A 22,503-nucleotide genomic window follows, 5' to 3' on the forward strand; every position below is an offset into this window, starting at 1 on the left:
TAACCTCAATATTCGGAGAAAAATTGGGGAAGAACAGTACAAATCAGAGAAAGAAGCTTTCTCTGTTAGTTTATGCTGCTCTTTCCCAACTTTTCTCTGATTTTGAAGTCGAGAATATTCCAGTGAATATTGCGCTTAGAAACATGGATTTTTTTTTTGTCAGCCTCAGGAGATACAGGGAAACAACTTCCCATATGGAAGTAAAGGACAGGGAGGCCCGTACAAAAATTTATATTTTATATTTTATGACACACTGCATTTTCACTCTCGAAACTAGTAAAAAGTGATTTTTGAAGACATTTTGAGCATTTTTGTTCAAAATTAGAACCGTAGCTCTCCACGACGAACGGGCGATGTAGGCCGATGTATAAGGCCGGATTTTGACTCACACCCCCTGTATATTTTTCCTACACAAGGTCCATGTCACCACCAACAGGAGTACACAAGTAGAGTCTCGTATACAAGGTTTTTCATGCCCCTCCCACTACACAAAGATAAAGTTGGACAACTTTGCACGTACAGCACATGCACAGAAGTTGTGAACACATCGTGCTCTACTACTATACGTCATGTGTACGTTTGCGACTACACTTTCCTACGCGAATTCGTATTCTTTCGCTATTTTATCTCCCAAACAAATTTGAACGAGGAATACTCAATCACCCTATATAGTACATTAAAATGTAAAATTTCACTACACTCCACGCATCGATGAATTAATTTAATTTTTCATTGTTATAGTAAACTGATGAATTTGTAAGTCAAGATACATATCACGTGTTTCTCACAGATGAAGCATGATTTCATCTTGATAAATATGCCTGTTGCCAAAATCACCAAACATGCAGCTGTAAAAAGTCCGTTAATTTGTCAAGTGGCCTCTACTCTAGTGGGCAAGGTACGTATTTTTCTACATAAAATACTTATTGATACTTACTCTCATGATGCTTTCTAGTGGATAAAATTTAAATTCAACGCACTGCATACACGGCAGAAAGAAACCCCTTGAAACTTGTTCCGACAGATTACGAACATTTTCCAAAAATAATATAACACAAGCCAAGAATATATATTTATTTAAAAAATGTATATTTTCTAGTAAGATTTACTTTGATGAAAAAATTTCTGTTTACTTCTTTAGAAGTATCTACCGTAACGTCCAACGTTTAGGTTTTCCATCAATGTCTACAAGAACTGATTCAAGGTTTAAATTAGTGACGTTCTTCAAAAAAATATTTACCTCGTTTCTTTATTTAACTTACATATAAATAGAATAGATAAAATCTACTAAAAACTGCTCTGCTTCTTTGAAAAAAGGAGATCGTTTTACAAGATTAAACACAGTTTTCCTCGGCTTTCACTTGATCAACATCTCCATAGTAAAAAATACAACCCCTTAAAAAAAGAAAATATGTATGTTTCATCGTGTCTTTTCACTTTATTCCAACATTTTTCTACAAAAATTCAGGTATTTTACAATGCACATGCATAGTTTTGAAGCGATTATTCCTTCAGTATATACATGACTACCTCTGGTTACAGTGTAACTTCAACAGCACCAACTTCAACAAGTTTGGAAAAAATTCCTCTTGAATTTCATAAATTAAGGTTAAACTTATAGTAGGTAGGTAGATGGTACTTTTTTTAATTGCAGATCTCATTATACTTAGTCCTCATATTTTTAATTGCCTTTGTAATACTCTATCGTACTTTTTATTTGTGAAATGTCTTACTTTTTATGATTGTCAGGACACAAAATGATTTAAGCGATGTCAAATTCGGGATAGTCAGCCAATACCGTTGCCAACCTGGCGATAGATCTTTCATTAATGGCCGATAAAATTTTGATTTACGAACAATAAAAGTGCTTTGTTCTCTTTTTTGATTCTTCAGAAATTGCCAAGCAGAGAATCGAGCGAATATTTTTTCGTATATTGGGAAATAGGAGTTCTAAGTGCACGCGTAGAAAAACGTTATCTACTTTAAAAACATGTATCTTCCATCACACCGTTTATTTGGGAATTATTTTTGTGCTTCAATTGTGAGAAATTATCATCTGTTAACATCCAAAGGGCGTTCGTATAAAAAGCCGATAAAATAATATTTCATCCTTTTCATAATCACACTCATCTACGAGGTAAGTTGATACAAATTTACAGTTCAAAAACATAACAAAGACACAATTTTTCTTCTTCTTCATTACATATGTAAAATACGTAATTTAAAATTAAAAAAGGGGTGGGGGAATCACCGATTTCACATAAGCATCTTTACTGACAGAAGGAATAAATTTGGCTAAACTATATATATAAAACGTTTCTCAGTAGAAATACTGGTTTTGGCAAAAACCAACATCCGATTATTATTTTTACAAGTGTTTTACAGCAAACAGTATTGAAATGTTTTTTTTTTCTTTTAAGGTTTTCCCTCTCCCTTAAAATCCATGTTTCGATTGTTTTTGACTCAGTCGATGGCATTACCCAATTCTTTCATGTTACCAGTCATGTATCTGAGTAGGCGCAGAGCCCGTTAGTTGGTATATTGGTTGCACTCCACAACGGAAATATAATTTGGACACTAGGTTCCTTTTCGTTAGGTGATTACCATCAGTTTAGCCCTTTCAACTGTTGCACTCGAAAGTATTACTTTTTTCATTACACAGTAACCCATCTTTCTGGCCTGAAAAAATTATCCAAATCGAGATATGTAAATCAGTTTCTTATTTTATATTGAAGAATGAGAGATATCATGAGACAGATTATATCAAGCGTGTATATCGTGTTGCGTGCGTTTAATGCGGCATTGATCATTCCTTAGTAGGATAATGGCTGAAAATATCTCATTCACTTATGATATGTTTTAATTTCAGGGTAATCTAGTCTGTTTTTCGTAATCTGATCATTTTATGTGGTCTAACAAAACATGTTCTGTGATCCAATTACAGATTTAAACGCATCACATGGGTATGAAATACCTCGTTCTTGCTCTGTGCTTATTGGGTGCATCTCATGCAGTACCGGTTCAAGGTAAGCAAAAATGAACGCAGGCGTAAACTTGTATTGCGCCTATCTATTGAAATATAGGACCCAACCCTAATAGGATCCCCATATAGTTTTTACCCTCTATATGGAGTATACTCCCTTGTACATTTGAATATATTAGGGGGGAACAAAGTTCTTGAAAGAAATTTATTGTTTGGTAAAAAAGGATACAGAAAGAAAAAGCAAGAAATATTTTTTCGGAAGAAAGTCATAGAAGATTATTCTACGGTGATCCCACCTGACAGACAATATTGCCTTCTTGTGTGTCAAGGTGCGTCTGGCGTCCTTTTTTGCCCTCGCACCGGGCAATTTCCAGCTGGATTGTCGAGGGGAATGTCCATAGTAGAAACATTATCCTACTGTTCTGGCACTTACAGTGGACTCTAATACGGAATTTATCACGGTTGCAGCCCTGAAAGCACCAAGTTTGGATTTTCAGTGGAACCAAATGATGTGGCGAATTTTAGATTTTTCAACAGACATTTTACACGTCCGGTATTACACTTAACAATTGTAAACAACAAACAGAATTTCGCGTACTACTAGAACACACTTTAACGTTCCCAAAACTATCGCGATTATGCAAATCAGACTGTAAACACCATTACTACAGCTCATCTGGCGCTACCTATCTTTTCTGGCAAGAACTTTGTTCCCCCACCTAATACATGACAAATACGGTATCCCACAATCGACTGACGGTTTTCAAAATGGGATAGCAAGAAAACGGTAGTAGATATTAGTCATTCTTGCAAAATATAAATGTGTGAAGTCAAGCAGTTCAGCTACGATATTCAAATACAAATACAGATACAAGGCCACAACAGGCAAAATGTCCAACGAGGTGGCTGAGAAAAAGATGCCCATAACAAATATGGATGTCATATATTACTAAAATACAGCAACCCCCCAATTAAAAATGCAATTACAAAAACATGTTGCAAGGGTTGTATAGTTATTAAATAAAAAAGTCAACTTTTTAATATGGACACTCTGTGCAAAAAAAACCCCCTAATTAGAAAGTTGTTGACCTGTCTCTCTGATGAAAACAAAAATATTTCCACGTTTCTAAATGCAATATTCGCTGAGATATTTGAATTCAAAAACCGGTGGAAAGTTGGGAAAGAACAACAGGCAACGCTTCTTTCTAAACTTTTCTCCGATTTTGAATTCAGATATCTCTACGAATATTACACTTAAAAATGCGGAAATGTTTTTGTTGGCATCATGGGAGACGGGGCAATAACTTTCTAATTGTGTTTTTTTTGCGCACAGTGTCTACATCAAAAGTTGATTTTTTTTTAATTTAATAACTATACAACCCTTGCAACATGAATGACGTAGCTGAAATTCCTAGCTTCACACAGTTATATCTTGCAAGAATGACTTTAATATCTGCCACGGTTTTTTTTTGCTATCCCATTTTGAAAACCGTCAGTCGATTGTGGGATACTATGTTTACATGGTAAAAAAGAAATCCCACAGTATAACTATTTCTTTTCTCGATTTTTTGGTATTTTAGAAAGTACATCTTTTAATGTCATTTCAGTACAAAATACGGGTAAGTATATACCATACTTTTCATGTAGAAAGAGTTGATTCCTTGTTGGTGTCATTTTTCGAAAACTACTGAAATTTTATGTGTTCAGAGATTTATAAAATATATAGCTCAAAATATTAGCAGATTGAAAATAAAATTCAAGGTAAAAAGTACTCACCTTTGCTAAGCAAGATTTTATCTATTTATAAATAGCATTAAAATCAAGGTGAACTGCATATTTTATCTCTCATAAACCATTTTTATTAATTAAAAAATTCACTATAGTTATTTAAGTTGCTTTGCTGATGTATTGTTTCAATTAAAAATATGCTAACATTCACATGCGTATTTTCTAAAAAATAAAAACCAATACGTTTTAATGGGTGTGTGATTAGGGTTTGGGTTAAATACTCCTGAACTGTTGTGAACTTCACACACACACAGTCACTTTCTCTCTATTTTATTTCATTTATTTATTTATACAATATTGTTAGCTGAGGCTTATGCAAGATAATGCGTTGGTTGGTGTTCTGATACAGATATTGTCTTACATTGAGCAAAAATTCATCACCAGTGAGTGAATTGGAAACATAATGTTTGACCCAGGACTTTATAGACCACTGATGTATATTTTCTAGCACCCCAAGCATCTGTTCAAGCCATCTTCGACTGGTTGGAACTTGATGTGCAACATGAAGGGAAAGAACTTATAAAGAAAGTAGGTATATATATATATATATATTGTCTCATATTCGTTTTTAATCAAGTGATTACATTTGTAATAATTGTATATGAGTTCAGAGAAAACGTAAAGAGCTATTCGTTTCTTATTTTTAATTATTCAGAATTATACATACATGTACCATGGATGTGTTCGTCTGTCTTTTCTGTGTTATGAAGTTACACAGATTTTTTTTACTCATTCCATACATGAATACTTTTGGGGTTATTTCCAGTCAGTTACATTGTTGAAACACGTGGAGGATGGTATCCAGCGTGTTAAAGAGATAATACCTGTGGTCAACAAGAAGATTCATGAAGATGCCGATGAAGTTTTGGTTGAACTCAAAGAGATCACTGATGAACTTAAAAACTTGATTTCAACGAAAAATGGAGGTGAATCATAACTCGTTTTCTTTGATTCTCTTAAACTCAGTTAGAACGATAGGAAACTTTAAAATCATCATAAATATTAGAAAAATTTGCCCGACGAAAATAGGCAATACATATTTCTTGGCTTCCACAGTGAATCTTTAAATGCATATCTTATTTACGTTGGTTCCTAAACAATGTTTTTTTCTCAAAGACTATATATGATTACGGTCGACCCTCTTTAACGTGAACCGGCTTAACAGGAAACTCCGGTAAACGTGAAAAGAATTCTTGAGATTTAACATGAACGTTTTCGATGGAAGATCACTTAACGTGAAAAAGATTTGTCAACCTGAATAAAAAATATGCTTTGTAGACAGGGCCGTTTTAAGAGCATCATGGGCCCCAGGCCAAATGATTTTTCTGAGGCCCTACCAGGCAAATTTTCGAAAATCTGAACCAGATCCCATTTTTGTGAGGCCCCCAGGCCGTGCCCGAGTGGGCCCATGCCTTAAGATGGCACTGTTTGTAGAAAAATTCCGGAAAGGTAAGGGTTGGGTAAATGTCATTAATGCGCTAGACAACCAGGGGCACACGACCATAGACCAAAGAGATATACTATTATAACTATTATAACTCTATGGGCACGACCCCGGTTGTCATTGAGAAAGAGGGTTTTATTGCCCACGAGCGTGTGTGGGGGTGACGTGCACACTCTCAGAGTCGGCTCTTTGTTGTCTCGCTTTCAAAAGCTGTTGTAACGATTTAAAATTATAGATGATGCTGTGGTCTTTACTTTCGTCCGATAGAGAGGAAAGAAGAGCTGCTCGCTCTCTGCAAGCGCTTTGGTTGGCGGTCGAACGCCATGACGTGAGTGTGCGCGTGGCGTGTATATTGTCTGTAATTTTTATTTGCGTGAATGTTGTATTTAATGTTGTGTTTTCCGTCATTAAATGTTGTGATTGTTTAAAATTTGCTGCCTCGTCCATCGCCTTTTCGTGTCACACAACTAGACTGTGCATGTGCTGGCTGTGGATCGTTAGATGCTTGTCCATTCAAGCAGTACTTAGTTCCTCTTGAGGTTAAGCAAAACATCTTGAACGAAATATTAACGATGGTAGTTTAAAAAAAATGATTTAATGCTGTTCGCATGTCGATTTTTTGTTCTAAAAATTGTGAAACAAAGAACGTTTTAAAAGAGAACTTGATGATCAATTCAGTGTGTATTATATTTATATAAATCTACACTGTATTGAATTTCCGGCTAACGCTAATAGAATGCAAAAAATTCTATTTCTACCATGCTTATCGGTTAGCATGAAATTTAGTTAACATGAAAAATTTCTACGAAACCTTGTCTTTAACGTTAACGAAGTTCGATTGTATACTTTTGTCTGGAAGTATAGGTTAGGTTACATGGGTTAGGTTTTTAACCTATTTGTGTGTACCCTCTCTCCCTTATTTACTTATTGCCCCACGCATCAATAAGAAAACGGATTTTTAACTCTCTCAGAGTGACAATTACGAGATATCTCGCTTTCTTAAAACCCTCTTATTTTGGCAATGATGAGCTCAGATAGTTTTTATTGTTAGTTTCATATATCTTCAACAGTTTTTTACACCCCCTCCCCCTTGAAGCCTATCGATCATCAGCCAGTGGATGGAGTCAACTATTATTCGCGTTTTGATAACAGAAGGAGAGAGACGGTATTTAAAATATAAATTTTTTCCCTTCGAAGCAGTATAGGGATATGCGTACAATACCAGTATATAAATGATGGAAATAGGTAGAGTATTTCTCTCTTCCTTCGTATTTTATTATTATTCTCGGCGTTGGGAGGACAGCACTATCACCTACAAGAAATCAGCGAAAAAGTTTTCTTGTTCAAAAATATGTGGCATTTTATAGAGTGTTTTGTTATTTCTATAGTATCAGTTATAATGCGTATCAGCGTAATTTATAAAACCATTTAAAAGGTTAAGTACTGTGAGACGGATTATTCTACTCTCGGTGATAAGATGTACTTCTAATTTCGCGGACTATTCCATTTTCGAATACACAAATGGATTAATCTAATCTAACATAGTGGAAACTTGGACAGTGCCGGATATGTCTTATAAATTCATACATTTGGTTAAAAACAAAATGTTTGAAATCTTTTTTACGAGTAGGAAATGAAATTTATAACGCTCATAAAACCAACTTTGTATTTTTGGTATTCAGATGTTTACTATGGATTCGGAATCTTGGATGATTTGACCAACCTAGCTGGAGGTTTCAAACTGAGCACAGCAATCCGCCTCGTGAAACTCGCCAGCAGTGTCAGTAAAGTATGCCAAGATGCAAAAGAAGTACGTCTTTTACATCAAATCACTCTTACAAATTATATGCAAGATCGTCGTGACGTAATATTGTATCCTACCGTCTAAATTAGTAGTCTTTCGAGTAGTACAACAGGTGTCAAAAAAATTTCTATTGTGTTAAACGAGAAATATAGATTCAGTATTGTTATTTTTTAAAGGTCTATGTGAGATATAAGGCAAATTGTGTCCCGGAGAGGAAGAATATTATGATAAGCAGCTACTTGAGATATTTTAATCGAAAAAATTACCATGAGGATATGTGTATAGAATAGTATCTGCATAACGTCCAACTAAATATTCGTATAGGTATATACGAATACTTAAGTCGTATTCCGGTCATATCTAAGAAATAATTGTGGACTCAGTATGTAAAAAATTATTTATCGTCTCGTTTTCCATGAATAATGAATATTTCTTGACCTACAGAGGATTTAATTGACATGGTACTGAGTTTGGAGATTTTTTTTAAGCTTTTTTTTATTTTAGCGATAACTGTAAAACTAACAGACAAGAACTTTTTTAAATTTGTTTAGCTGGAACCTAGGTTCACTAAGGAACTCGACAAAATCCAAAATATTCTCCAGAAACATGCTACTGACCTTGTGACACATGTTGTTGACGAACTCGGTGTGGGTGATAATAAAGCTCAAAAAGGTATTGTGAAAGATCTTGAAGGCTTGCTGGAAGACCTGGATGAAAAATTTTGGGATCTAGTAAGTTGAAATTAGTTAAGGAGTTTTTTTGCTTACTATATTCAGTATTCGCAATATACGTGAATGTTGTAACAATCTGTAAATGTACTTAAAAGCCATTTCGCATGTTTTCCATTTTTGTGTTTAGGGTTTGACAATCGCTATTTTTAGATTATCAAATCATCCATAAGCCTATAGGATTAATGGTTATGAATTTTTGTAGGTCGTCGTTCTGATTCAAAACGTAAATGATAGTATACAGCGTGTTAAGGAACTTGTTCCTAAAGTATACACCAAAATTCACGAAGACGCTGACAGACTTTTGAACGAGATCAAAAAAATTGCAGACCTTATAAGAGCGCATTTACACAAGAAAAAAGAAGGTAATTTCTAATTTTACCTCATGCCTAATGAGTATCCCATTAAAATTATTCAAGTGAATTTCTTTTTTTCGAAAAAAAAATAAAAAGGATAAAATTTTTTTTAATGATTTCAGGTGTTAGCTACGGATATGGAATCTTGGATGATATCTCAGATCTAGCAGGAGGTTTCAAATTAAGCACTGCAATGCGCGTCCTTCAGCTTGCAGAAAGCGCCTACAAAGTTTGCCAAGATGCTAAACAAGTAAGTCTCTCATAAAGATTATTCATCAAACCAAGCTTCGTATAGAAAAGGGAAAATACATTTAAGAATAGTGCAAATATGTAGAATTAAAAAATTAAATTAATCTCATTTTCTGTGTGTGTGTGGTATGAGTAATAACAAGGTAAAATATACTGACATGATTGAAAATACAGTCAAACTCAGTTATAACGACATCGAAGATTCCCCAAAACTTTATTAAAATTAACGGAAGTGTTGTTATAACAGAGGTTGACGTTTTCCAGATCTTTTTTTACTGACGAATCAAATACTTTGAATAAAGTTTTATTTCTTTATGATTAATATTTTATTTGATATTTAATTTCTTTCTATATGGCCAATTTTATCGAGAAAAATACGGATATTGGGATATTTAATACGGGACATCGCCGATTCTCAGAAAACATGTTGTCAGATGTCGGCGAAATCCCCAAATGTATCTTATAAATAACCCTTAGCGAGAAAAAAAATGCTACAGCAAGTGTGCTAAAATGTATTCTACGGGGGAAAAAAATTAACCTGGCAAATACAAATACAAATACAACGCCACAACAGGCAAAATGCCCAACGAGGTGGCTGATAAAAAGATGCCCATAAAAATATGGTTGTCATATGTTTCATACGTGAAATGAATATTTATAGTCATATTCATTATATCCAAGGATGATGTCCCTCTCCCCAATCCATACGAAGGTTTTCAACAGCTGACTGATGCGAAGATGAATACAAGAAATAAAGAAATTCAACTGCCCTTGTGGGGATCGAATCCACGTCCTCTCACTTGTCGGGTGAGCACACTATACTACAAAGGCAAAGAAATCTCAGTCTTTCCTTAAAGCTCATGTGCGTTGAACGGGACCGTACATGGACGGTCGGTCAACCAGCTATTGAAAATCTTCGTATGGATAGTGGAGAGTGACATCATCCTTGGATAAGTCCCCATCTGGTGGCAGTGTTAGCAATTGGGAGCTCTGGAATGAGTTAGGTCCGACCGTCCATGTACGGTTCCATTCAGTGCACACGAGCTTTAAGGAAAGATTGAGGTTCGTTGTTTCTGTAGTCTAGTGGTCCAGGGCGCTCACTCACCTGGCAAGTGAGAGGACGTGGGTTCGGCTCCCCGAGAAAGGGCAGTTGAATTTTTTTTCTTTCCTGAATTCATCTTCGCATCAGCTAGCTCTTGAAAAACCTTCGTATATTCATTATAACATAATTTATAAATAATGCAAATTACCTTCATCCCCTATTCTGGTAAAGATTATGAAGAAAATTATTCGTTAAAGAAAACCAGAACATTTTCATAAAGAATAGTCCGGAATGGCAAGCTACGGAAATGTTTCGTATACTGGTCATATCAATGAGCAAGTCGGAACACGAAGTATGCAATAAAAAAATTTTAACGTTGGGTATAAATAGAACGACGGACGAACACAATAGAGCTGAATGTGGTTAGCTCTAATATTAGGAGCTAACAGTTACCCCGCGGTTTCGCTCGTGTGGATTTGGTAATAGGAAAATTACTCAGCGATGATTCCCCGATATAGCATTTGAACCCCTCATGAACTCCCTTGGGGGGGGGCGGCTCAATTTTCATAAGTCTCACCTTAGTGGTTATCTACATTATAAAATATAATACTGACAAAATTTCGTATTTATAGCTTCAGCGGTTTCGGCTCGGCCATGATTGTCTCATATAGCCTTTGAACCACCTTATGACCTCCTTAGAAGTTGAAATTTGAAAAGTCTCTTAGTGAGTCTCTACATTACAAAATAAAAATTCTGACCAAATTTCATAATTATTGCTTCAGCAGTTTCGGCTTGGCGTGATTTCTCTATATAACCTTCAAACACCCCCCCCCTAGGGGGTCGAATTTCGATAAACCCCTTCTTAGTGCGCCTTTACATCATGAGATAAAACTACTGACCAAATTTCAAATTTATAATTTGAGCTGTTTCGGCTCGGCGTGATTTCTCTATGTAACCTTTAAACCCCCTTATCACCCTCTTAGGGATCGAATTTCGAAAAACTCTTTCTTGGTGAGTCTTTACGTCACAAAAAAAAAATACTGACCAAATTTCATATCTATACCTTCAGTGGTTTCGGCTTGGTGATGATGAATCAGTCAGTCAGCCAGGACACGTCATTTTATATACATAGATTTCTTGGGAAAATGTCATTGAAAAGAAAACATAAGCGACGAAATAACGTTACAGAAATATAAGCGACATCATTATATCCTTGGTGGTTGCTTTACATCAAAGTTATAAGCAATGATCAATTAATATTAATCTCTATGGGAATCAGCCTCGACCGACAATTTATGACTTATATCCGAGGTACCGTTATAACCAAGGTCATTATAACCGAAACTGTAGATGCTTCATTCTAATAAATCCGCACTGTATCGACGCTTAAAAATATCTTATTTTTTAAATTTTCGTTCCAGTTTGAGCCAAAACTTGAAAAAGAACTCGACAAAATCCAAGGAATCCTTCAAAAGCATGTCACTGACTTGGCAACGCATGTTGTTAACGAGTTTGGATTGGGTGAAGATACTGTCCAGAAAGGCATCGTAAAGGATATTGAAGATCTGTTTGAAGATGTCGACGAGTTCTTCTATAAATTAGTGAGCAGATTTTCCATCCTATTGACTTGTATGAGTAGTAAATTCTTTCAGACCGCATGGCAGTTGGAGCATTTTAAGTACTTTGTTATTGCAGTTGCTCGGCTGTAAACTATAGCACGCGATATTTCCATACCCATCAAGGAAAATAGATTGACCATGGGGAAATAAAAATGAATATTTTCGCCCCATGAACCATAACCCCCCAATATTCCATTTCAGTGCACGTAAACATACATATTCTGCAGGCACATAAAAAAATAAACAAATTACATTTTTTTTAATGCTTTTTTAATTCGCAGGTCATCGATTTGCTCAAAGAAGTGGAAAACGGTATGGAAAAAGTGAAAGAAATTGTACCAAAGGTTCACGAAAAAATTCACGAAGATGCTGAAAAAGTTTTGAATGAACTCAGAGAACTCATAAAGTCATTGAAAAGTTTCGTTTCCAAAGAGATTGGAGGTAAATTTAAATTTATTTTCGTCCACGTTTTTCTATGAAAATCTCGTGTATTCACTATTCGCACATCATTATCTAGTTTACGTCTTGCTCAACGTTTTTTGACACGTTCTTTATATTAGTTAATGCAATTATTTTCGTAATCAAAAAATAATATAGAATAAGAATAATTGCTTCCCTGAAATGGAACAAGACTCATGAATTGAGCGTGAATGCTCCATTAACAATTCAGAATAATCGTTTTTTCTGTCCGACAGACATAAAGAAAGTCTCTTTTATTATTTGGGAGATTAATTTAACAAAATGATCATTAAATTTAGTTTAAAAAATATATCCTTGCAGATGTCTACTACGGATACGGCATTTTGGATGACCTCACCGGCTTAGCTGGTGGTTTCAAATTGAGTACAGCCATGCGTGTTCTTCAGCTAGCTGAAAGTGCCCACAAAGTCTGCCAAGATGCCAAACAGGTTGATTATTTTCATTCCTAATTGTTTTCAGGCCCATATTGCTTTTCGAAATTGTAACTCACGGTACATATATACGAGCAAAACACGGTTTATTTGAATCAGATAAATTCGTTATCAATTTAACTCTGTATAATAATAGCAAGCATTACAGAGCACTGTTATGGATTTAATATTATATTAAATTGATTTTAATAATCATGCAATAAGTTAAGTTAGCACTAAAACATTTTTTTTTAAAAACTTTTCAGTTTGAGCCAAATCTCGAAAAGGAATTCGACAAAATCCAAGGAATTATTCAGAAGCATGTCACTGACTTGGCCACGCATGTTGTAAATGGATTCGGATTGGGTGGGAATACTATCCAGAAGGGCATCGTGAAGGATATCGAAGATCTGTTTGAAGATCTCGACGAGTCATTCTACAAACTAGTGAGTAATTTTGATACTGATAAGTGTTAAATTTTCATTTCCATCACTTCAACATTTCTGCCTACATAGTAATTGATGCGTGGATGCCATTGTTAAATATTTTAGAATCGACGCTCCACCACAGGGAAAAGTGTATTTAGCCCATTATAATTCACAAAATTACGTACATTTGGACAAAGCAAAAGAAAATTAAGATAAGTTTACAACGCAATCTTTTATCTATGAGAGATCACGAGTCAATAAAATGCCCGAAATTAAGAACTTCCATATAAATTCCCAATATTGGATCATTTTGACTCAAGTATATTTGTGCAGCTTTTAGTCTAAAAACCAAATAAAATAAAATATTAGTGTAATATGATCTACACACACATTTATTAGAAATACAAAAAATAAATTTCTTAAATGTTTTTGGTTTACCCTTTATATCGAGATTGTGAAAAGTAGAATAAGAAAATTATAATAAAAATATAAGCATAAATGTAATGATAATAATTAATAGTTATCATGTAAATTATTTGGTAAGTCATTTTAGTTCTAATTAAGAACAAAAAAAACAATGTTTTTAAAACAATTAGTTAGCTCAAGGCAAATTATCTAACCTGTTACTTTAAAGTACCGTCATTATATAAACAGTTAAAATTAAAACAATTATACAAGTTTAATATAAAAAATAGAGTAAAGTGTAATATGCCCTCATTTTTCAGATTTTGAATTAATATCTGCTTCAACGTCAATTATTCATTTCTGAATTCAATGTTCAATGTTCTGAATTCAATTATTCATTTCTTTCCTTCAATTTATTTCTGAATGATAAAATCGTCATGGGCGCGGTGGCCCTGGTCGATAAGACACTCGCCTAAAGTACCAAAGGATGTTTAGAGGTGTCGCGAGTTCGATACCCGGTTCGTCTTCGCCAGAAAACTTTCCTGGCACGGGGGTACAACGAAAACGGCGATATGACCGCAGAAAAAATTGCTGCCGCAGGGAGTCTCCCATCGAGGGGTTATCGGACCAACCTCTCGATGAGTATAAAAAAACAAGCCTGCCGTCCGGAATCGGCAATAAATTGTAGGTCCCGGTCTAATTAGCCCTCGTGTGTAGAAAATGACCGTGGTGCAAAAAAAAAAACACCGAAGGATAAAATCGTCATTATCCACCATATATTCACCGAAATATTATCGGAAAACGATAAAAATGAAGACAGCAGTATAATTTTCTGTAACATTCACATGAATGTCCTCGTCACTATTTTCGGAAATTAAAGGGGGAAAAAAGTAGAATTTTCAAAATTATGAACAAAATCAAGAAGTGAAGTGTACACATAATTTTAATTTCCTGGAGAAAAAAAATTTTAAAAAAACGTAAAAAATCACCTCGTGAAAGCCAAATTTATTCCATCTCGTACTTTTGAGAGTCAAAATAATATATATGTTTTTCTCTTTCTTTATATATGAAAAGTCTCTCACTAGACATTTATAAAAGCCAGACAGAAGGAACATTCGGAATTACACAATAGCTTAAATAAGCTTTATTCGAACATTAATACAATAACTACGGAGAAACACGACCGACCGCCATTGCCGCCAGAACTCGAATCCCAACAGCAATCGAATGGCGCGCGCGTATTGATGCTCACGCTGTTGCCAAGTCATACATAAATATAACATATATAACAATATTGCATGACACTTGATTATTATGCATAATCGCTGGGAAAGTGATAATGTTTTCTGTATTTATCAACTTTACGAACGACGCTTGGGTATTACGCATATTCGCCGGAGAAAGTGATAACTTTAACAAACTTACCAATACGATTGATAAGTATGCATGATAACCGATTTATCACATTTACCGTGACCATTACATTACACTATATGCTACGGTAAATGTGATATCGGTTATCATGCATACTTATCAATCGTATTGGTAAGTTTGTTAAATTTATCACTTTCTCCGGCGAATATGCGTAATACCCATGCGTCGTTCGTAAAGTTGATAAATACAGAAAGCATTATCACTTTCCCCAGCGATTATGCATAATAATCAAGTGCCATTGTTATATCTGCTAAATACTTCAAATTTATCGCCTTTATCTGTGATTATGCATAATACCCTATTGTAATTGGTGAATTTGATAAATATGAAAGTGAGAATTCCAAATGAGTTTCCTATGCGTGATGAATATAGTCGGTCCATGATATAATAACAAATTTTACGATCTTACCCAGATATAATGATACTATACATGTATATGAACTATCATGTATAGAACGATTCATCATGTTTACCAACGACGCCACGCGTGGGTGCCATGCATAATCGCCGGTAAAAGTGATAAATTTAGGGAAATTTATCAAACTTACCAAAATGCTCGGTGATTATGCATAATAACCGAATTTATCACATTTACCGTAACGTATATATATATATATATATATACATATTACTATAAAAACTTTTTTTATATAAAACTGATTTAGGTTTATGGTTGAAATATTCGTAGAAATGTTTTTTACGATAACTTCGTTTCAATTCTCAGGTCATCAACTTGCTCAAAGAAGTGGAAAACGGTATGGAAAAAGTGAAAGAAATAGTACCAAAGGTTCACGAAAAGATCCATGAAGATGCTGACAAAGTTTTGAATGAACTCAGAGAACTCATAAAGTCATTGAAAAGTTTCGTTTCTAAAGAGATTGGAGGTAAGTTTGAAAAAAAAATTATTTTCGGCGATCATTTTCGTCCTTGTTTCCCACGATGATATTGTGTATTCATTATTCGCAAATCATTATCGAATTCACGTCTTACCCAACTTGTTTTGACGTGCTCTTAATTTTAGTTAATGGGAAATCACGCGAAGTCACTGAAAAGTTCTTTTTTAAAGAAATTGAAAGAATACTATAAGTAAATACATTCTCCTCTCGGCTGTCTAAACTACACACATGCTCAACACATGGGCCGCAGGTCAAATGTGGCTCTCCGAGTCATCTGATGTTGCCTGCGACGTCATACATAATTTTGTAAAAATGAACAAAGCAGCAGATTTTCAAATCACCTTACTGATCCGCGGTGCATTTCTAGATCACTTGAGTGGCTCGCGGCACAGTTTCAGATCACTTGAGTCACCCGCGGCAGAGTTCCAGATCACTTGAGTCACCCGTGGCAGAGTTCCAGATCACAAAAGGAATCCAAGGCATAGTCCCAGTTCACAAAAGGAATCCAAGGCATAGTTCCAGATCACACGAGTAGCCAGCTGAGCATTTTCATATCACTTAAGTGACCCCGCAGTCCATTCCAAGATCATTTAAGTGACCCCGCAGTCCATTCCCAGATCATTTAAGTGACCCCTGCAAAACAGGTTCTAAATCACTTAAGTGTCCCACACCATATTTACAGAACACCGCGGCACATTCAGAGATCACTCAAGGGGCTCACGGCGCATTTTTAGATCACATAAGTGTCCCGCGGCGCAGTTGAAGAGCACTCGAGTGAGCCCTTGCACAGTTCCAGAGCACTTAAGTGACCCTCAGTATCTTCACAGATCAATGCGGCACAACGCAGCACTTGAGCTACCCGCGGCCCAGTTCCAGATCACACAAGTGGCCCGCAACTCATCTACAGATCACTTAACGCTCACTGCAGCGCTGTTCCAATTAAGTAGCCCGCGACACGTTTCCAAATCAGCAAAGTGGCCCTCTGTTTCCTTACGCTATAAACTATCCAAACAAACAATTGTAGCCATTAACTTTCAACCCTTTCACGTTTTTTCTAAATTTTTCTGACTAGCACTTTATTTTATTTATCATGTTTTTTTATCATCATCTAAACATGAAAAAACATGGAAATGAAAGCTTCTCTCTCAGAAAGAACATAAATTAAAATAATAAACCTTAATTTATTATGAACATTACAACCAAAAACAGCTTTTTTTCCCGTATGACAAATTTCGTCTCAATTCAGAAAATTTGGGAAAAATATTTTGCGAGATTCTTATATGATAATATTAGTTTTATATTATCATAAATTTAAGATGGAAAAAACATTTATTTCAGATGTTCACTATGGATACGGTATTTTTGACGACCTCACTGACTTAGCTGGTGGTTTCAAATTGAGCACAGCCATCCGTGTCCTTCAGCTTGCTGAAAGTGCCCACAAAGTCTGCCAGGATGCCAAAGACGTGAGCTTTAATGACATAAAATTTCATTCTCCAATCGTAAAGCTTAAGGATTATTGGTTGTTAAATTTGCAGCTATAACTGTGTTAGAAGGGGTGTCATGACCTCTGAGACTTCAAATTGCGATTTTTAAGAAATGACTTTAAAAAATACTGCATTTGTACAAATACAAATAAATGCAAATACGAGGCCACAACAGGAAAAATGCCCAACGAGGTGGCTGAGAAAAAGATGTTCATAACAAATATGGATGCCATATATTTCAAAAACACAATAACTCAATTAAAAATGCAATCATAAAAATTATAAACAATATATATGTACATCATAAAATATTCTACAATGCTCATAAAATGTATTTATGGTTGTCTTATTCTAAGCATGGATAGCTTCTCGATTTACCCCAACATGTTTATCGTATTTCTTTTTAAACGTGTCAATTGTGTTAGAATTTACTATCCCCGGGGGTATAAAGCTATTCCATTTATTAACTCTATCCTCTTTTCATAACTCTATTGAATGAAAATTCTCTGCGAAACCACAATTTAGAATTGTCCCTTACCGATCGATACCGATGTCCCCATGTCAAAAGCAGTCGATTGACTGAGTTTTAATAATTCATGTTTCATCCTATCCACCCCGTTGAAAATTGTGAACACGTAGATCATATTCTCAGACACCTGTGTTCTTCCAATGTAAACATCTTCAAAAAATGGAGTCTCTCTTCATAACTCTGTGCAAACAAGGACACGCGTAGCTCCTCTCTGCACCCCTTCAACCAAGTCTACGTCGCTGTGTTGGTATGGTCTCCAAAACCTTACAGCACACTCCAGTCCAGGACGAACTCCAGGAGAACGCGAAGACACCTTTTTGAACTGATTGATTTTGCATAATCAAATGAAAAAAATTTCATGTCAATCGATTAATTTGTTCTTTCATAATAAAATAAAAAAATAATGGATGACAGTGTAAAAAAAAGTATTCAAGAAATAAACTTTGAACGTGTTTATCTCAACGAATTTCTGAAATTTTTGCAGCCCATCCGTTTAAGAGTAAAAAAAAATACTACTACAACAAAAATTCTGAAATATTGTAGGAAGGTTCATTCAACATGTGTTAGTAAAATGGCCCTCCGATTTAGCAATTGACAGAAATGAAAAGTCTTTTTAAAAATACTGTTGAATTCAAATTTTTGAAAAAAAAAGTTTAAACTTTTAAAATTCATAACATTTTTACGAATGGCCAGATATCCACGTTCGAGGTTTATTTTATTAACATATGTATAAATATCCTTACACAATTTCAGAAATTTTGCTGTAGTTTTTTTTAATTTTAAAGACAAGCTCAAAAACTGCAATCTGAGAAAACCGCGTTTAAAGTGGGTTTTTTTTGTATATTTATACACTGATAATTCATTTCTTTTTCTTTATTTTAAAAGAAAAATATTGATGGATTTAATACGGGGTGTCCCACTTAGGACTCTTTGATTTTAAAATAAAATAACTCGGAAACGATGATCGATAGAACAATGAAACAAGTGGCATGTTTATTTTGAAAGCCGTAAAAATCTGATTCAGAAGCTTCAAAACTAGTTACAAATGCCGACAGGTGGTACTGGCCACTGTAGACGTAATACGGTGTCCGAAAAATAGGCCATAAAATTTCCTTTACAAGCAGTCGTTGCAATCACATCACAATCGATTAAAAATGTTCACCTTTCGCGCAGCACAGAAAGGGCGCAAACGGATAATGAAATTTTTAGTCACCTTCTGTAATGTCTCAACGGAAATAGATGTAAATACCTCACATATCAAATCTTGAAGATCGCCCAGTGTTAGAGAATTGTTCCGGAAAATGTCCTTCAATTTGCCCCACAAAAAGTAGTCTCGGGAGTAAGATCGAGTGAATATATAGAGGTCAATCCATGCCTGTTCCAATAAATGTGGAATAGTTCAATGCTATGAAACTATTCCCGAAGTGTTCCTCAAGAAAGGCAAAAAATGCTGTCTTGCGGTGTGGGTGGATTCCATCTTTCATGAACCACGAAGTGCCCTGTCTATCCTGCAACCCAAGTGACGAATTGTTCCAAAACTGCAACGTACCATTTAGTAGTGATCGTTTTCGCCATCTTTGTGCATCAAAAGTCTGCACATTTTGCATAGATTGTAATTATGGTATGATTGCAACTACTGCTTGCGAAGCACAGTTTATAGCCTAAAATTTCTCGGACTCCGTATTACGACTTGAGTGTGCTGAGCCAACCCTTCGGGGTAAAGTGCTTATATCCTCCATGCGACAGAGCCTGGGCCATGTCTGGTCTTACACCTGTTGGTAACATTTGTAACTAATTTTGAAACTTCTGTATCTGATTTTTACGGCTCTCTTTCAAAATAAATGTACCATTTGTTTTATTCTTCTATCGATCACCGTTTTTTAATTATTTCCTTCTAAAATCAAGAAGTCCTTTGTGGGACACCCTGTACAATTTTTTTTGTATTTGATTTGCGTCAAAATGAAGTATTTTTCAAAGAAATTTCTGAAAAATCCACTTTTGGGGTCGTCACACCCCTTAAATTTTTTATTCTGCTTTTTATATTAATTTAGCTTTTTCACTTGTATACAGTAATAAATAAGCAGCCACACTTGTTTTGTTATATGTTGCTTTTTTTTACAGAAACGATTATAACTCATCTTTTTAAATTTATTGAATGACTTAGATATGAAAGCGTGTGAAATAAACGAGCATAATTTCGGAAATTTCCCTTTCAGTTTGAACCAAAACTGGAAAAAGAAATTGGAAAAATGCAAGGAATTCTCGAAAAGCACATATCAGACCTTGCAACCCACGTTGTTAACGGACTGGGAGTATACAACCATCCAATCCAGAAATCTATTGTGAATGACATCGAAGACTTGTTTGATCAGGAGTTGGGTGAAATTCAAACCTTGGTAAGTGGAACGATTTCGACTTTAAATTGTATAAGCTTCGTATGTGAACTCATGCGTTTTAGTCAAAACTTTCTGGATTTTAAACCCACTATGTTTCAGCTATACTAGATTATCAAAATAAGAAAAAGTGTACTTACTTTATGTATAGGTCTTTTACCAAAGTAAATAAGTAACTATTGACATGAATATGCCAATTACATTTTATAATTTTTAAACGAAATATAGGGCTTGTATTCGGTCGTGAAAACATAATTGCAAATAGATTGCATTCGGAGATACACCTACGAGTGTTTTTCGCGAATACGCCTATTTCGTATTCACATTTCGCTCCATTGGAATAGAGTAGCAGAATACCGTTTCTTCAATATTTAATCGCTCTAAAAACATTATATTTGGATAAAATGATTAGAAGTTGTCCTTATCTTGGATGTTCTGCAGTTTCAATTAAATTCGACTGATTGAGATGAGAATTTACAATAATTTTAAGAAAGTCTGATCTGCTGCTACATTTCTGTAGCTCTTTTTTGCTACCAAACTTCTATTGCTACCAATTCCAACACGTTACAATTCAATTGTTTTTGATAGTAAAGTTACTTGTGATTTTTTAGGATAAAGTTCATAATTTGATGGTAGTTATGATTTGTTTTAATTTTTCTACAGATTTTGACTCTCTTCAAAAACATCGAAAACGTTTTTGATGATTTGAGAAAAGAATTTCCAGCAGTCTACCAAGTAGTTGAGCAAAGAGTTAATGAAATCCGTGATGAAATACATAGCATTGTACAAGAGATTAAAAGTACACTTCAACTCAGTAAGTGACATCTTAATTACTTAATTACATTATTTCTTAATTATAACAAATTTATCAAATGTTTCGTTTGCTCTGTGTTATCGTTATTTCCTCTTTCGATTTATTTACCAGTACATTATTCAGTAGGTTCTTTGATTTAAATATTCGTGAAAAAAATGGAATTCTCCTGTTAGTTATTCTAGGCACATTTTGTGATGCAATACTGTATTTAATTTACTATTCACACGGTTCATAAACTGTGATATGTTGCCTTGCTAAAGAGTTGAAATTGGGAAAATTAACTTTAAAGTGACCAAGAGAACTCATAGATACAGGAAATATCTATATAAGTACACTTGTGAACTGTTTTTTTTAAATCAAGAATCTGCTAATATTTTTCATTGCAAATATCTTTTTTTAATTCAATATTATAAATAAATCTCCATAATGTTCTTTTATTCTTCTATTTTTATTTTATTTATTAATTTTTTTATTTAGGCAGTGCATCTTATGGAATTCTTGATATCGCTGGTACGTTCACTAAAGGAACAACTATCGGCACAGTTATCAGGGTTGTAAATGTCATCAGTAAATTTAATACTGTCGTCCAAGACGCGAGGGGTTTTGGGCCCCATGTTGAAATTCTACTCAAGCACAGCGTCGAGAAAGTAGCAATAAGTGCGCAAGACTTTTTCATTCACGCATCAAAAATTGCATGGAATTAAATTTGTAACGTATTTTAGATACAAGTTTTCCCTGGATTGTATTTGAATTCCAAGTGGTTTCTAGTCAGTAGTGTGTGTGTACTCTCTTTTATAATAAAAACTAATCAACAAATAACTTTTCGATCTAAAATGCTTCCTTTGGTTGTGTGGTGTATTTGTTACGGCACATGTGAACATCTGATAAATCGGTAACTATGCATATATTCCCGAATCGTCTTGAAGAGTGATAAATTTAATGGTATTTATCACTATTACTGCTTATTATGCATAATTCCCAAATGAAGTTGGTAAGTTAGATGAATTTTAAAGAAATCATATGGAAATACCATTTTAATTTGCAACAACTTATCAGTTTTTCCCATACATGATACGTGCACTACATATATTTTGCCATAAAAATTAAATTAAAAGAAGTGTAAATTAAAAAAACAGTTATGGGTCTCTTGTTAATGTTAACTTTCTTCATATTTATCAACCTGTGCAAACATAATCAAAATTGCCAATTGAATT

The 22,503-nt window shown here is 34.6% G+C and overlaps 1 protein-coding gene across 1 annotated transcript; it reads left to right on the forward strand.

The window, feature by feature from the left end:
• The first annotated feature begins 2,020 nt into the window (after positions 1–2,020).
• On the forward strand, positions 2,021–22,108 carry LOC149085613 (uncharacterized). Its single transcript, XM_089233755.1, has 17 exons — positions 2,021–2,137; positions 2,945–3,026; positions 5,220–5,299; positions 5,538–5,697; positions 7,898–8,025; positions 8,571–8,750; positions 8,953–9,112; positions 9,226–9,353; positions 11,816–11,995; positions 12,295–12,454; positions 12,794–12,921; positions 13,170–13,349; positions 15,895–16,054; positions 17,405–17,532; positions 20,299–20,478; positions 21,139–21,289; positions 21,767–22,108. Exons 2-17 carry the CDS (start codon positions 2,960–2,962, stop codon positions 21,991–21,993), a joined length of 2,397 nt encoding a protein of 798 aa, XP_089089881.1. The 5' UTR covers positions 2,021–2,137; positions 2,945–2,959; the 3' UTR covers positions 21,994–22,108.
• Positions 22,109–22,503: the final 395 nt, after the last annotated feature.

Source organism: Pholcus phalangioides, unplaced genomic scaffold (genome assembly GCF_987345545.1).
Source record: "Pholcus phalangioides strain wild (caught in Gottingen) unplaced genomic scaffold, Ppha-v1.0 ptg000007l_1, whole genome shotgun sequence".
Taxonomy (NCBI): domain Eukaryota; kingdom Metazoa; phylum Arthropoda; class Arachnida; order Araneae; family Pholcidae; genus Pholcus; species Pholcus phalangioides.

What these genes read in the sequence shown, in the direction of transcription:
- LOC149085613 (XM_089233755.1), top strand. Translation starts at nt 2,960, where the DNA reads ATGGGTATGAAATACCTCGTTCTTGCTCTGTGCTTATTGGGTGCATCT. An exon ending in TTTACACAAGAAAAAAGAAG is followed by an intron (nt 9,113 to 9,225) that starts GTAATTTCTAAT and finishes TAATGATTTCAG; the next exon opens with GTGTTAGCTACGGATATGGA. An exon ending in TGGGTGAAATTCAAACCTTG is followed by an intron (nt 20,479 to 21,138) that starts GTAAGTGGAACG and finishes ATTTTTCTACAG; the next exon opens with ATTTTGACTCTCTTCAAAAA.